Here is a 17,059-nt window from a genome sequence, read left to right as displayed (position 1 = left end):
GTAGGTGAGGCCTTAATGCATCTCAGACACATGCAGCGTGATATTTTTAATGCGCTTTTCCTTTAAATGAGTTGCACAGAATGGCATTTTAGGTACTTTAATTTATCCATTTATTTATGCATGTAATAACAAAACAAGAAAAGCATGGAAAAAGAAGGTTTGCCTCCATGAATCATTTTTAAATCGAAACATTTAAATCCGAATGAAGAAGTTTTAATCTCTGATTTTTTTTTTCTTTCTCATAATTGTATGACATAAACTCAGCACTTGCAAGGAAAAAATTAAAGATATATATATATATATATATATATATATATATATATATATATATATATATATATATATATATATATATATATATATATAATTTATTTGTTTATATATTTATTTTTTTTATATATATATATATATTTTTTTTAAATTTTATTTATTTATTTTTATTTATATATATATATATATATATATATATATATATATATATTTATATATATATATATATAATATTAATATTAATATTTTGCAATTCAGATTTTATTTTATAAACAATTGCAGGTTAAAAAAGACAGCTATGATATATATCGTGACATTATAACTCACAATTGCGAGTTTATTATTTTATTTTTTTATGCAGTGGTGGAAACGGACCTCCATGCTCTGGAGGTTTTGTCTCGAAAAAATTCTTCAAATGTCTGTATTTGTTTTATTCATGAATACATTTTTATCTTTAGGGGAGCTGCACGTTGTCACCTCCAGAAAAAAACCCTGACAAAATAAAAATGTTCAGTGACGACCGATTTATAAAATGAATCGTTTGTTAAGTATGTTAACAGAGGTGTGGAGAAGTGTGCGAAATGTTTAGGAGCCGTGCACGGTATGTTTTAGCTGTGGCTAAAAAACTCATAACTCGCTCCGTAACAAATGAATATCGTCGATTTTAACTGTTTTCTAAGGAGCCGTGTAATACGCAGAAAGCTCTCATTTCTCACACCGTCAGGGTTTGTTTAGTGATTAATGTGCGTTATCTCTTATAGCTCGAACAGAGATTGATTCCGCAGGAAAGCATGCTCTATAGTTGAGTCATCCTCCGCCATCGGTTAAGCTTTCATCGCATAAATCCTCATGATGCACGTATCTGTTTGTGCTCGTAGCACAGCGCTGCTGCTTTATCAGCAAAAACTGCAAACGGGGTAATAAAGAGCGAGGGATGGAATCATCTAGGGAGGTGTTAATCACTGCTGTGAGATCTGCTCTTTAGGGCCAGGATGCACCAGGGGCCCCGGGGTCGCCCCATTCCCCGCTTTGTTCTCTGGCTCTGGGTTTTCCTGCCGGAGTTGTCTGTCTCTTTCTGTACGGAAACCCACCCAGAGCTTCCACGGTTTTCCCCTTTTCTCGTCCCTCAGCATCTCCGAGGACAGATGCCATCCTCTGCCCCGCGCTTCTGTCTTTCGCTCGTCTGATTTCTCTCATTCCGCTCACAGGGACAATGAGAGGAATACGGGAATATCCTGGCTCATTTATCGATGGCGTGAGAAGAGCGTTCGCGGTGAGGATGAGACCGCAGCTTCCCGTCCGGATGATAGCTAGCTGTCGCGTGACGATGCCAGGCGATAGGCGTTTTTGGGCAAAAGTATGTGAACCCGGAGACCAGAACCTGGCGATAGGCTAGTTGAGAATTAGACATCGCGCAAAGCTTGAATAAATGTTAGCATTAGCCGATATGTGGCCCGAGATGCAACATCATCTAAACATTTAAAGTTGGCCGGATGAAGCTCTTAGCAATGCATATTACCGATCAGAAGTGTGGAGATACACATACAGAAGGACATTTACTAAATATGGAACGCAATCTTTATTTAATGTCCTAATGATTTAAGAAATAATCAATTAATATTGTATTTTAGGCTATTGCTGTAAATATAGACACGCACTGCTAAATATGCAGCTTAAGAAGCATATCATTGTCTTTGTTGTTAGTATTATTATTATATTCTGATTTATACGGCTTCTTCTAATTTATATGACTTTTGTCTGACTGAAGTTGTCTTAGCTGGGCCTCTTAAAGCGCATTGCATCCCTAGAAGTGAGTCCCGCTGCAGCGGATGACGGTCTTTGGGCGTTTGAAGAGTTTTTCTCGGGCCCTTCTGTTCCTGAGATTTTGGTTCAGACTTGTTTGCGGTCGAGGGATTCCTGTCGGTGTGTAACTTGACTTTTATCACAGATATGTGTATTCGGCCAAGTTATGAACTTGAGTGCATAAATGCCTAGTGTGATTTAATTTTTATTTTTATTTAATTTATTTTTATTTAAAATTATGCCACATGGCCAACATAATGCCAGTGTATTTAATTATAGAATTATATTTACTGCACGTGTGTGTGTGTGTGTGTATAGATTTTTGTTTAAAAAAAAAAAATTTAAAAAAAAAAAAACTAATTGTAATTACAAGATAATGGAAAATTTAAGACTACAAAAAGAAGATAAACATAATAATAGTCATAATAATTATAATTATATATATATATATATATATATATATATATATATATATACACACACACACATTTAGTAAATATAATTCTATAATTAAATACATCGGCATTATGTTAGTCATGTGGCATAATTTTAAATAAAAATATATGGCAAAAGAGATTTTTATATATATATATATATATATATATATATATATATATATATATATATATATATATATATATATATATATATATATATATATATAATAAATATTATGACTATTATTATGTTTATCTTCTTTTTTGTAGTCTTAAATTTTGTTAAATTTGTAATTACAATTAGCTTTTTTTTTAGCTTTTTTTTTTTAAATATTGCATTATCAGTTAAAATTAAAAGAAATCTTATTTAACTCAGATTGAAGTATTTTCTAAAATGCACTCAATTTTAATATTAGAAATTAAAAGAAGAATGCGTCATCGACGTTTATTTATTGACTCGATCCTTCCACCCAGTACTTGTATTCAAAAAAATACAATTTCTAATAACCTTTGCAAACTGTGAGACGTATGTGTTCAGTACAGTAGATGTTATATTTATTAATTACTCTGATATGAGCCCTTCCACCATCAAGTGCTCTGATATTTCTCGGTGTGCCCTCATTAGGCTGATATCCTCTATCACACCCCTGAGAGGATGCTGTGTTTCTCGGTCTCTCCGTCCTGCTCTCTTTCCCGCAGTCAAAGCAGTTTTATGTCCCTCGTGGTAACTCGTGGAGCGGCCCCGTCCCCGCTCTCGCAGCTCCTCCATCCTTCCTCCGGGCTGCACCCTTCTGCAGGTGGCTGCTAAACGCCAGGAAAGAGAACATTTCCTCCACGCTGTAGCTTTGCCGCTTTTATGAGGATTGAAGAAGGGAAGTACTATACTTTGCATAAATAGGTCTTCCGATTGGTCCCCAATCGTGCGTTTGCATTTGGATCCGCTTTTTAGTCGCCTACCAAGGAAAGAAACAACTCATAACCTAATTTAAATCAGTTTACTGCATACTAATTACTTTAGACTAGTACTTTAGGCAATATTTTGACATTTTACTTATACATTTTACTTATAAAGGTTTAATAGTTGAAGGCGATTGTCATTATGCTGTTTTTGTTAATTTTCGTGTTTTTTTTTGTTTTTGTTTTTTGTGTGGTTCGTTTTTTTTTTTTTTTAATAAATTATATATTTTATAAATATTTTTTTTTAAGTAAATTCTATTTAAAATTTTATGTATATATTGGCGTTACAGAGCTTCTTTAAATTTCTTTAAATTTGTTAAAATCCTTTTTAAATCTATATTAATATACAGCCTACAGTTTCACGGTAGCAATCATTACTTTTAACGATTTAATGACATACAAAATAAGTTTTATTGTACATGTGTACTGTTTATTAATTATGTATATACACAAACACATACAGTATATATTTTGAAATTTATAACACATTTTTATAATATTTTATATGCATGTTTGTATTTGTATATAAATAATAAATATACACATTACACGCTTATAAATTATGTAAACAAAAACTTTTATTTTGGATGCAGTTAAGCGCGATGAATCATTTGACAGCACTACATTATGTAATATTAATTATTTGTTATATCTAGGCTAAACCATTCTTTCAGTTTAATTTAATTAAATGCATACGTGTTGCTCATCTTTTTCTTTCTTTTTTTTTTTTTTTTTTTAGCGTTCTAGTTGCCAGGAGCTGTTTTTCCACTACCGTGCAGTAGAATTTAATTAAAATCAAGGCGGAAGGTTACGGATCTCGCACCGATTTCGTGTGTGACTGGAATGGAAAGCAGCTTAATCCTATCTTATTGTTTCATCCATTTTTCTCTCCGGCCTGTTGAGTCGATAAGTATCATTTAAAGTCTTGCCAGGCAGATTGTTGTGGCTAATTAACATGTTGACCTTGAGGTTTCTGTCTTGTGTAACTCCAGGCTTTGTTCTTGTGCATTATGAGCCAGCTGTGTGTGTGTGTGTGTGTGTGTGTGTGTGTGTGTGTGTGTGTGTGTGTGTGTGTGTGTGTGTGTGAATTCTCAGGCCTGGTCCTTATCAGTGGTTCTGTGTTGTTGCGTCCAGCCTTCACAATAGCCAGCGAGCCCGAATCAGACAGAAAAGAGACGGGAAGTGCACTGCAGGAATTGCTCGCTCCAGTTTGACGCAGATACTGGTACTTTTCCCGCTTTACTGTAATCATCGCTCCGCGTCCTTTTTTTTTTTTTCTTTCTCCAAATGAACCAATAAAACGTGCTTTCTCACTATTATCAGCCTGCCTTTGCCCGCACAAAGTCAAGGACGCTCTTTTTCCACGGGCCGTGAAGGATATCTTGAGGGTTTTGTTGCTCGTGGAATGCGGTGTAAAACAAAGGATGTCTTTCATGTAAATTGCACCGTCGTTTGTGAACTTCTGAGTCCGTGCGGCAGCAACATCCTTTAACACAGACACAATAATACTAGTTATTGACAAATAACACCGATATTGTGAGTGATTTTTAATGCGTTTTTTATTTGCCATTGTAGTGTTGTCTTAAAATATTAAAAGACAAAAATACCGGGCAGTTATGCCAATATAAATATTTAGTTATGTCATTAAAAAAAATAATAAAACGGCTGAAAATTATTTGTATCTGAAAGCTGAATAATTAAGCTTTTTATTAGTATAGGAGAATATTTGGATGAGATGCAAAAGGGTGCTAAAAAAATCTAAATATTAAGAAAATGTCCTTTTAAAGTTGGCCAAATTAAATTCTTAGCAATGCATATTGCCAAACAAAAATTAGGTTTTGATATATGTACTGTAGGAAATCTACTAAATATCTTTATGCAACATGATTTTAATTATATATTTTTTTTCTTGGCTGTTGCTACAAGTGTGTCTGTTCCGCTTATGACTGTGTGTGTAGTTGTTGCTCATAATGATATTTTCATAGCTTCGATTTTTACGTTTTTCAAAGCAAAAGGATCAGGGATACAGATTTATTTCCGCAGCCTTCTTTGACCGTATTTACCAAGGGTGTGAATACTTATGAACGCAGCTGTGTATACTGTATGTGTGTGTGCGTGTAATTGATGCTAGCGTATTAGAGTTGCGTCTATGGCTCGGGCCTTACTGTAGTGGAGCCGAAGGAAGCCGTTTCTGCTCCCGAGGCAGGAAAAGGGGCTTAATGTTTGTTGTTCTTGCTGCCTGATAGTATCTACATGGGTACCTCTGGCTTCTGCTGCAAACATTGTTTATTGTGATACCTATGAAGGCATCGGGACTCGAGTCTTGTGCGTGTGTGTGTGTGTCTTAAACGCTGTGAATGGGGGTAGGGGGAAGTAGATGGACGAGTGTCGACAGCCTCTCTCAGCCCTCGGATAGGAAGTGACAGAAATGACACTGCAGGCCCCAGGTGGCTGATGGGATATGCATCCAGGTCTCCTCGTCACGCCCCCTCTGTCGGACCACCACGCAGAAACTCTCGACCCCAGCTGTGCTCGTGTTTTCTTTTCTAATCGCTGGATAAGATTTTGCCACCCCTAAATTCTCCCAGCAGGCCGAGCGGTTAAAGGGGTCGGTTCAGCCGAAAATGATAACTCTGTCGTTAACTACTCGCCCTCAAGTCAATTTTAGATATTTTTGATGATAATATATCCCTCCAGATTGACAGAAATAACATTAACTCCACCCTCAATCCCTAAAAGCTGTCCCATATGTCGCTCTTACGACTGCGACGATAAAACGGCTCAAAATCGATACGAAGATCCATTGAGATTTTGCGGATGCATCACGATTCTCTTTGGAAGCGATGCTGAACACCCTAGTACTTCAACTTTTTCTGAATGATTATTTTAGGCTCAAGCGTCGGGAATCCTTTCTCGATTGGCGATTTAATTTTTTTCATTGCTTTCTTCTCTTTGACCTTTTAGGCAGAGCCCCTGAAACCAAGACCCTCAATTTGGAGAAGGTTGGCGTGGAGATGAACAAAGAAACGGGGAAGGTCATCGTAGCCGCTGACGAAGCCACCTCCGTGCCGAATATTTTCGCTATCGGAGACATCGCTGAGGTGGGCCTTGTGGGTGAAAGTAATCGAACTGAGAAGGCGCAGCTCGAAAGCAACCAACCCAGGCCGGATGGAAATACGAAAAGTGATAGCAGTGCCGTTTTAACTTTTTGTTGAACTGTAGGTTCACGGGGTTCGAACCGCAACACAGAACTGCGTTAACTACCGAATTAGAAAACTCATGCATATAAAGCTGTATATGTGACGACACGATAAAGATATAGATCACCCAAAAAGTCTAATTAGCCCATATTGTAGTCCCAAATCAGGTGTATATGACTTTCTTCTTTCAAACGAACGCGGTCAGAGTTTTAAAAAGTATGTCCTGGTTCTTCCCAACTTGTTAATGCTAGTGGATAGTGGCCCTTTTTTTTGAAGCTCCATAAACCGTATATATCCATATATCCATTGACACGTGTGTCCAGAAGCAGTTCAATGGGTTTTTGTAACAAAAATATTTTTATTTTTAAAATTATAACTCGTATGCGTGTTCACGAGAGAGTCGAGTTCCGGCTTCTTGGCCCATTTAAGAAGAAAGACATAAACACCTAGGATGATTTGGGGGTGAGCAAATTATGGGTTGATTTTCATTTTTGGGTGAACTATTGCTTTAAAACATAATACTCCTCAAGTAATTAGACCGACTTCTCAACTGTTGTTAGCACTTTTTGAAAGTAATTTATTTTATTTTTTACGAAGACAATGAGTTCATACAACAACAAAAACAAGTTGCGAAAACTCAAAAAATCTCTTAAAGCCAGTCGCCTTGAACGTTTGAACTTTTCCCAATTTTAATTATTTTTTTTTAAACGGTGCATAGGTTTTGCCGAAATGCAGCCACATATTTCCAGCGAGGCCACGTTGAAAGCATCACATCCACAGCGTATTCTCGTCTGTCAGTTCAATCGCTCTCCTGGAAGGTCGTTGCCCCTTTAACATCTCCGACGCAACTGGCTGCCGGGATCGAATATCGCAGCTGCCCGTCATCCGCAGCAGCTGTGTGATTGCTGGCGCGCACACAGAGACCCAAAACCGGTCCGAAGAAGCGCCTTGTGGTCTTCACGCCCCTTTCAATGTGCATCGCTTCTTATTTTTCAATGAAAGAAAAGATGTCGAGCTGCACCTGGTTGCTGCCAAGAAACGCATTTACTATACAGCTGCCTGGGTGGCGTCCACACACACACACACACACACACACACACACACCGAGGCGGTTCCTTGGACTGCAGGATGTACAGAAGTTATCAGACTGGTTGCTGATGCCATTAGTCAGTGAGTGAGAATTTGCCCCGCGGTGCTGCATGTTCCTGTGTTGTTACTGTAGGCATGTTTTTCCCAGCGCTGATTGGCAGCCATCCACCTCTGCGCTGTAATCATCCTCATCGTGACGGACGGCCGTGTAATGTTGAGATGATACTAATCTCTGAAACGTCTGATCAGGCTAATCGCGCACAGATTTACACTTAGCGACACGCCGCTTGAACGTAACGCAAAGGATTGTTTACATCGTTTCTGTTGCGTTGTGACCTGGGGCATAAAACAAGCTCATTTTGAACCGGACTGAAATAAGCCTGGCTTGCTTTGTAAACTCGTTTTTTTATTGTGCCTGGAATTAGACTGAATTTGCTGTCGAATGCTGTTTAGCGTTATTTAGGCCGCTTATAGTATCAATAAATATTTAGCTTTTATTTTTATCGTTTGGTTCAAATGTTAGCTTAGGTTTTAATAATGTACCTTTTATAATTAAATGTTTATTTAAATTATAGATCGGCAATCACAAACGAAAAGATTTAATTAGTTAGTTGCCAGTTACATTTTGATTTTAGCAGAATTTTTTAATAATATAGTTAATATGTAATATGAGGCACGTGGTAAGGGTTTTTTTTTTTTGCAGCAGCAGCAGCAGATAGAAAGTTGAAAATAATAGAAATAATGAAGAAATAAAAGAATAGAGAATGAGGGTCATTTGTTTAAATAATGTAAAGGACACAAGTTAAATTAATAGATGATGCTAGTGCTAGAGGGTTCGATCTTCTTCTTCTTCTTCTTCTTTTTCTTCCGCTTATCCGGGGCCGGGTCGCGGGGCAACAGTCTAAGCAGGGATGCCCAGACTTCCCTCTCCCAGACACTTCCTCCAGCTCTTCCGGGGGACACCGAGGCGCTCCAGGCCAGCCGAGAGACATAGTCTCTCCAGCGTGTCCTAGGTCTTCCCTGGGCCTCTTCCCCGTGGGACATGCCCGGAACACCTCCTTGGGAGGCGTCCGGGAGGCATCCGAACAGATGCCCGAGCCACCTCAGCTGGCCTCTCTCGATGTGGAGGAGCAGCGGGTCTACTCGAGCTCCTCCCGGTGACTGAACTCCTCACCCTATCTCTGAGGAGCGCCCAGCCACCCTACGAAGGAAACTCATTTCGACCGCTTGTATCCGGGATCTCATTCTTTCGGTCATGACCCAAAGCTCATGACCATAGGTGAGAGTAGGAACGAAGATCGACCGGTAAATCGAGAGCTTAGCCTTGCGACTTAGCTCTTTTTCACCATGACAGACCAGTACAGCGACTGCATTACTGCAGAAGCTGCACCGATCCGCCTGTCAATCTCTGCGTTCCATCCTTCCCTCACTCGTGAACGAGACCCCAAGATACTTAAACTCCTCCACCTGGGGCAGGAGCTCCCCACCAACCTGAAGGGGGCAAGCCACCCTTGTCCGACTGAGGACCAAGGCCTCAGACTTGGAGGTGCTGATTTTCATCCCCGCCGCTTCACACTCAGCTGCAAACCGCCCCAGCACACACTGTAGGTCTTGGCCAGATGCAGCCAACAGAACAACATCATCAGCAAAAAGCAGAGAAGCTATCCTGTGGTCACCAAACCAGACCCCCTCCGGCCCCTGACTGCGCCTAGAAATCCTGTCCATAAAAATAATGAACAGGACCGGTGACAAAGGGCAGCCCTGTCGGAGTCCAACATGCACTGGAAACAAGTCTGACTTAATGCCGGCAATGCGAACCAAGCTCCTGCTCTGATCATACAGGGATCGGACAGCCCTTAGCAAAGGGCCCCTTACCCCATTCCCAGAGCACCCCCACAGGACACCACGAGGAACCCGGTCGAATGCCTTCTCCAAATCCACAAAACACATGTAGACTGGTTGGGCAAACTCCCAGGAACCTCCAGCATCCTGGAGAGGGTATAGAGCTGGTCCAGTGTTCCACGTCCAGGCGCGAAACCCGCATTGTTCCTCTTGAAGCCGAGGTTCAACTATCGGGCGGATTCTCCTCTCCAGTACCCTGGCATAGACTTTCCCAGGGAGGCTGAGAAGTGTGATCCCCCTATAGTTGGAGCACACCCTCCGGTCCCCCTTCTTGAAAAGAGGAACCACCACCCCCGTCTGCCAGTCCAGAGGCACTTTCCCCGCGTCCACGCTGATGCTGCAGAGGCGTGTCAGCCAAGACAGCCCCACAACATCCAGAGACCTGAGGTATTCCGGGCGGATCTCGTCCACCCCTGGTGCCTTGCCACAGAGGAGCTTCTCAACCACCTCAGTGACCTCAGCTAGGGTAATGGTCGAGTCCCCCGGATCCCCGCCTCTGCTCCTCAGTGGAAGACGTGTTGACGGGATTGAGGAGGTCCTCAAAGTATTCCTTCCACCGCCCCACAATATCCCCAGTCGAGGTTAGCAGGTTCCCATCAGCACTATATACGGTGTTGGCAGGGCACTGCTTTCCCTTTCTGAGGCGTCGGACGGTTTGCCAGAACCTCTTTGAGGCCGTTCGATAGTCATTTTCCATGGCCTCCCGAACTCCTCCCAGACCCGAAGTTTTGCCTGCACAACCACCCGGCAGCAGTCCGCTTGGCCCACGGTACCTGTCAGCTGCTTCAGGGGTCCTCGGGCCAACCATGCCCGATAGGACTCCTTCTTCAGCTTGACGGCATCCCTTACTTCCGGTGTCCACCATCGGGTTCGGGGTTACCGCCACGACACGCACACGCACCGGAGACTTTACGGCCACAGCTCCGGACGGCTGCGCGACCAAAGAGGTAGAGAACATAGTCCATTCGGACTCAATGTGTCCAGCCTCCCTCGGGATCCGGTCAAAAGTTCTGCCGGAGGCGGAGTTGAAGATCTGTCCCCTGACAGGGTCTCTGCCAAACGTTCCCAACAGACCCTCACGGTACGTTTGGGCCTGCCAAGTCTGTCCGGCCTCCTCCCCCGCCAACGGATCCAACTCACCACCAGGTGGTGATCAGTTGACAGCTCCGCCCCTCTCTTCACCCGAGTGTCCAAGACATGCGGCGGAGATCAGATGATACAACCACAAAGTCGATCATCGACCTCCGCCTAGGGTGTCCTGATGCCAGGTGTACTGGTGGACACCCTTATGCTTGAACATGGTGTTCGTTATGGACAGACGTGCCTAGCACAGAATTCCAGCAACAGAACACCACTCAGGTTTAGATCGGGGGGGCCGTTCCTCCCAATCACGCCCCTCCAGGTGTCACTAGCATCACCAACGTGAGCGTTGAAGTCCCCCAGCAGGACGATGAGTCCCGGTTGGAGCACTTTCCAGCACCCCTCCCAAGGACTCCAAGAAGGCCGGGTACTCTACACTGCCATTCGGCCCGTGTGACAGTGAGAGTCCTCCCCCAACCCGAAGTCGCAGGGAGGCGACCCTCTTGTCCACGGGTTAAACTCCAACACATGGCGGCTAAGCTGGGGAGCTGTCTCACTGCGGGCAACACCAGAGTAGTGAAGAGTCCAGCCCCTTTGAGAAGATGGGTTCCAGAGTCCAAGCAGTGCGTGGAGGTGAGCCCGACTATCTCTAGCCGGTATCTCTCAACCTCACGCAACAACTCAGGCTCCTTTCCCCCAGAGGTGACGTTCCATGTCCCTAAAACTAGATTCTGAGTCCAGGGTTGGGTTGTGAGGTCCCCGCCGACTGCTACCCAAACCACAAGGCACCGGCCCCTTACGGTCCCTCCTGCAGGTGGTGGGCCCACGGGGATGGCCCCACGCCGCTGTTCGGGCTGAGCCCGGCCGGGTCCCGTGGGGCAAGACCCGGCCACCAGGCGCTCGCATGCCGGCCCCGGCCCCAGGCCTGGCTCCATGGCGGGGCCCCGGCTGCGCCATACCGGGCGACGTCGCGACTCCATTCCAGGTCTTTTCCATAAGGGTGTCATGGACCGCTCTTTGTCTGGCTTGTCACCTAGGACCTGTTTGCCATGGGAGACCCTACCAGGGCATATAGCCCCCGGACAACCTAGCTCCTAGGGTCATTCAGGCACTCAAACCTGGAGCTAGTTCGATCTTTGTTAAATAAAAAGAAAAAAAAGTAGTAGAATAGGAATAAAATAGTGCAAGTTTTAGAGTATAGCACTAGTACATAAAATAGCAATAGAATACAACATTCATCTATTTATATTTTCTTTGGTTTAACCTAACAAGAAGTGTGTGTGTCTCGTGTGTGTGTGTGTGTGTCTCGGTGTGTCTTTGTGTGTGTGTCTCGGTGTGTCTTTGTGTGTGTGTCTCGGTGTGTCTTTGTGTGTGTGTGTCTGTGTGTCTCTGTGTGTGTGTGTGTCTGTGTGTGTGTGTCTCTGTGTGTGTGTGTCTCGTGTGTGTGTGTGTCTCGTGTGTGTGTGTGTGTGTGTGTGTGTCTCGTGTGTGTGTGTGTGTGTGTCTCGGTGTGTGTGTGTGTGTGTGTGTGTCTGTGTGTGTCTCGGTGTGTGTGTGTGTGTGTCTCGGTGTGTGTGTGTGTGTGTGTGTGTCTCGGTGTGTGTGTGTGTGTGTGTGTGTCTCGGTGTGTATGTGTGTGTGTGTGTCTCGTGTGTATGTGTGTGTGTCTCGGTGTGTCTTTGTGTGTGTGTCTGTGTGTGTGTGTGTGTGTCTCTGTGTGTCTTGTGTGTGTGTGTGTGTGTCTCGGTGTGTCTTTGTGTGTGTGTCTCGGTGTGTCTTTGTGTGTGTGTGTCTGTGTGTGTGTGTCTGTCTCTGTGTGTGTCTCTGTGTGTCTCTCTCTGTGTGTGTGTGTGTGTGTGTGTGTGTGTGTGTGTGTGTGTGTGTGTGTGTGTGTGTGTGTGTGTGTGTGTGTGTGTGTGTGTGTGTGTGTGCTCACGTCGACTCCTGCTGTGTTTCAGGGTCGTCCTGAGTTGACCCCGACAGCCATTAAGGCCGGAAGGCTCCTGGCCCGCAGACTCGTGGGCCGTTCCACTGAGCTCATGAATTATGAGAACGTGAGTTTGCCTTTCTTTCTCATTCATGTTAATTTACTGGTTTCTAAACGATTCGCATGATGCCTCTCAAAAACATATCGTCCCTCAAAAGCAAAAGGAGCAAATCAGAAATTATATTATATAACATAAAGAAAGTGAGGCCTATTTTTTTACCTGTATGATTATTTGTACTGTGATATTCAGGACAATTAAAACATTAACTGTACAGTACCGTAATGACAATAAACCTAATTTTCATGCACAAAAAATGATCATATATTAAAAGTCACAGTAATATTTAATATACTACCTGTGCTTAATTTTTCATTAGTATTTTATACATTTTTGTTTGTATTTATTAATTTAATTTATGTATAATTACAAAACTTTCACATTTGTACTGAATATAATTAATACAATTAGAAAGACATAAATTTATTTAGAAGTAAAGAAAATGCTGATTTTAAAAATAGTCTCGTTTAAAGTATTTTTTATTATAATGTAATTGTAATCTTTGAAAATATCAGGAACTACAAAAAAAAAGACTGTTATAAGAATTAACTGGGAGGATATTGTCAAGAAAGAAAAACAAAACTGTCCCATTTTGTGAGATTTAATTTTCTAGTCCTTCTCTCATTTTTATTTATTTAGCTTTTGTGTTTTTACTAAAAACAAAAAAGTCAATAGTTTTGCTTTGTATGCTGCGTACGTTTTTTTGCATACTGTATGTGTTTTGTGTGTGTGCGTGCGTGTGTCTGTGTGTGTCTGTGTGTGTGTGTGTCTGTCTGTGTGTGTGCGCGTGTCTGTGTGTGTGCGCGTGTCTGTGCGTGTGTCTGTGTGTGTGTGCATGCGTGTGTGTGTGTGTCTGTGTGCGTCTGTGTGTGCGTCTGTGTGTGTGTCTGTCTGTGCGTGCGTGTGTGTGTGTGTGTGTGTGTGTGTGTGTGTGTGTGTGTGTCTGTGTGTGTGTGTGTGTGTGTGTGTGTGTGTGTGTGTGTGTCTGTCTGTGTGTGCGTCGTGTGTCTGTGTGTGTCTGTCTGTGTGTGTGTCTGTCTGTGTGTGTGTCTGTCTGTGTGTGTGCGCGTGTCTGTGTGTGTGCGCGTGTCTGTGCGTGTGTCTGTGTGTGTGTGCATGCGTGTGTCTGTGTGTCTGTGTGCGTCTGTGTGTGCGTCTGTGTGTGTGTCTGTCTGTGTGTGTGTCTGTCTGTGCGTGTGTGTGTGTGTGTGTGTGTGTGTGTGTGTGTGTGTGTGTGTGTCTGTCTGTGTGTGTGTGTGTGTGTGTGTGTGTGCGCGCAGGTGGCCACTACAGTGTTCACTCCACTCGAGTACGGCTGTGTAGGTTTGTCTGAAGAAGAAGCTGAAAGGAGACATGGAAAAGACCAGATTGAGGTAAAATAATGTAGTTTTATCGTGAGCTTTAAGTGCAGCAATATGAAGAAACACTCAAGCAAGCACAGAAGGGTTTTTTTTAAAGAGTGGCGACATGTTTGTGTTTATCAGCCGTTTTACGACTCCTCGTGAGCGTGCACGGGTACAGAAAACATGCTCGTGATTTATGCGGTCTACTGTATCCGTGCATGTATGCGTATAGCGGGCCCTCGCACACCTGTGTGGCTCTAAGGCCTAAAGCATTCGGAAAGGGGTGTGTCTCCGGTTTGATTGACAGGTGCGCAGGAGGGCTGACTGATGCTTGTAGAGGCTGATGAGAGATGATCAGAAGCGCAGCCTCTCATTGGCCCTCGCAGCTGTGAGCGGCGTGTGTCGGCACGCTTCGGCGTGTTCGATACGTATGATTTCAGCACCCCAGAAATGTTTAGAGCAGCAACACGATAACAGTAGCAGCGAGTTTCCAAGTGCTCGTCTAAAAGTGGTCGATGATGCAGGAAATGATGTCGTTGTTGGTGCATCATGGCTTTTTTTTGTGTGTGTGCGCTGTCTGGTTTAACAGGTGTACCATGCTTTCTACAAACCCTTGGAGTTCACCGTGGCTGAGAGAGACGCCACTCAGTGCTACATAAAGGTACTTTAAAAGAAATGCATACAGTGGTGGCCAAACTGATTGGGACGCTAGTATTCTCAGCGGCTAAAACGGTTTATTTCTATCTTTCGCTGTCAATTTGTTCCGTTTCTTCATGTCTGATGACGACCGGATCTCAGTGTGGAGCTAGCTAAAAAATGAATGTGTGGAAATGATGTTTCCTACCGACACGCTACAGCGAAAGATCGAAATAGCTGACTTAAAAGCATTTTAGCTGCTGAAATGACTAGCCTTCTAATGATTTTAGCCACCGTTGTGTACTGTTTACGTACAGGCGATGTAAACAAGGCAACAGAATACAATAAAATTATTTTGTGCTGTTCTCTGAGCTCCACTTATAAAGTTATGACGATTTTTGCACCACTTAAAAGACTATTTTGAGTCCTCCCGCTTAAACCTTTGCGTCAGATCCAGCGTATATTCGGTATACTACAGCGTTGTTGTTTCAACTTTCTGAAAACCCGGCATCGAATTGAGCCTTGTTTGCAAACTAATCCGCCGTTAAAAACGGCGCGAACAAAGGACAACAGAGGTCTGGATCTTCATTAAAGTGCCAAACAGTCAGAAACGGTGATGGTGTTGTTACCGTATGAAAGAATTAGTCTTAATTTAGATTGCTCCACTTTGCAAATGCATCATTACACACCCCTTACGTTATTCTAATACTTTCTTAACAGCCCTGAAAATGTCTGTGGCGCATAATTTAGTCCAGAAATTGCAATGGAGCGTCTTTTTGCGGATGCATGTATTAATCGAACGGTCCTAATAATCAGCTGAAAGCTAAATGCGTCTCCTCAGGTGGTGTGTCTGCGGGAGGGTCAGCAGCGTGTGCTGGGTCTGCACTTCACCGGGCCGAACGCCGGCGAGGTCACACAGGGCTTTGCTCTGGGCTTCCAGTAAGTTCCGCATCTCCACATTTCATTCACTTGCTCTAACATCAACCAGGTAACAATAGCTATAGTTCCGTATCTTTTGCTGGATATCATCATTTCAGGATTCATTGCATAAAAAAATTGATAATGATGCACGCACGTATCTAAAAATGCACATATGCGCTCAACTAAATATTTATCCGGTAAAAAAAGTGATGGAAACACTTTTTTACAGAATGAATTATTTAATATGCATCAAAAAATACATGTGATTTGAGATGAGACGGCATAAAACGACTGGTTTGTTGTTTTTAAAATTTAAGTGCATTAAGTGCTTAGTTTTTATTAACTCCCAGAACCGCTTTCCTGAACAGCAGACTCTGGAAGTAAGATAATATGGCATTTTTTTACAGTGCCTTTTGCTACTGCAGCAGATTAAATTGTTCATCGTGATATTTCGATTTTTGAAACGGTGCTTCATTTGCAAATGTTTTATGCGATGTTCCAATTTTGCATAAAAGTTTGGATGGAAACACTGTGTGTGTGTGTGTGTGTGTGTGTGTGTGTGTGTGTGTGTGTGTGTGTGTGTGTGTGCGTGCGTGCGTGCGTGTGTGCGTGCGTGTGTGTGTCATCCGCAGGTGTGGTCTAACCTACGAGCACCTGAGGAACACGGTCGGGATACACCCCACCTGCTCCGAGGAGCTCGTCAAACTCAACATCACTAAACGCTCCGGGCTCGACGCCACGGTAACAGGCTGCTGAGGTTAAGCATCCCCTCCCCGATCGCACGAGCACACGGGAACCAATAGAAAGGTCGTGATCATGTGAGTTAGCAATGACAGGCGTTCAGGAAGTCTTTCTCTCAGTTTCCCGGTCCGAGACCTTTTAAACCACGGAACCAAATCTGCTTCGGTTTCATATGTCGTGTTTCTAGTGCAGTCAAACGACTAATTGCAATTAATCGCGTGCAAAGTAACCTTTTTTTTTTCTTTCATAATATGTGTGTGTGCTATCTGTAATGTGTGTATATATATAAATACAGACACATATATATATATATATATATATATATATATATATATATATATATATATATATATATATATAATATATATATTTATATATATATATTTATATATATATATATATATATATATATATATTTAATAAAAATGTTAGTGTGTGTATGTATATATATATATATATATGTATTTATATGTATATATGTGTGTGTGTATATAAATATATATATATATATATATATATATATACACATATAAATACATATATATATATATATATGTATTTATATGTGTGTGTGTGTATATATATATATATATATATACACACACACACACACACACACACACATATATATATAT

General features: G+C 42.4%; 1 protein-coding gene across 3 annotated transcripts in view; it reads left to right on the top strand.

Annotated features, from left to right (window-relative positions):
- txnrd2.2 (thioredoxin reductase 2, tandem duplicate 2) overlaps window positions 1-16,716 on the top strand; it is a 26,748-nt gene extending 10,032 nt beyond the window's left edge. The window contains exons 11-17 of one of the 3 annotated variants that reach the window (XM_043240530.1): window positions 1-4; window positions 6,432-6,568; window positions 12,697-12,792; window positions 14,064-14,156; window positions 14,716-14,787; window positions 15,604-15,701; window positions 16,316-16,716. The exon at window positions 1-4 is cut by the window's left edge and continues 171 nt beyond it. In XM_043240530.1, coding sequence (XP_043096465.1) covers window positions 1-4; window positions 6,432-6,568; window positions 12,697-12,792; window positions 14,064-14,156; window positions 14,716-14,787; window positions 15,604-15,701; window positions 16,316-16,439 — 624 coding nt within the window. In that variant the 3' untranslated portion in view covers window positions 16,440-16,716. Of the gene's footprint in view, window positions 5-4,206; window positions 4,688-6,431; window positions 6,569-7,385; window positions 8,703-12,696; window positions 12,793-14,063; window positions 14,157-14,715; window positions 14,788-15,603; window positions 15,702-16,315 lie in introns of those variants that run through there. The other 2 variants (XM_043240531.1, XM_043240533.1) reach the window with 2 other exon arrangements.
- Window positions 16,717-17,059: the final 343 nt, after the last annotated feature.

This window comes from Puntigrus tetrazona, chromosome 5 (genome assembly GCF_018831695.1).
Source record: "Puntigrus tetrazona isolate hp1 chromosome 5, ASM1883169v1, whole genome shotgun sequence".
NCBI lineage: Eukaryota > Metazoa > Chordata > Actinopteri > Cypriniformes > Cyprinidae > Puntigrus > Puntigrus tetrazona.
The sequence above is the reverse complement of the archived record's forward strand: the minus strand, read 5'-3'. Positions and strand labels throughout refer to the sequence as shown.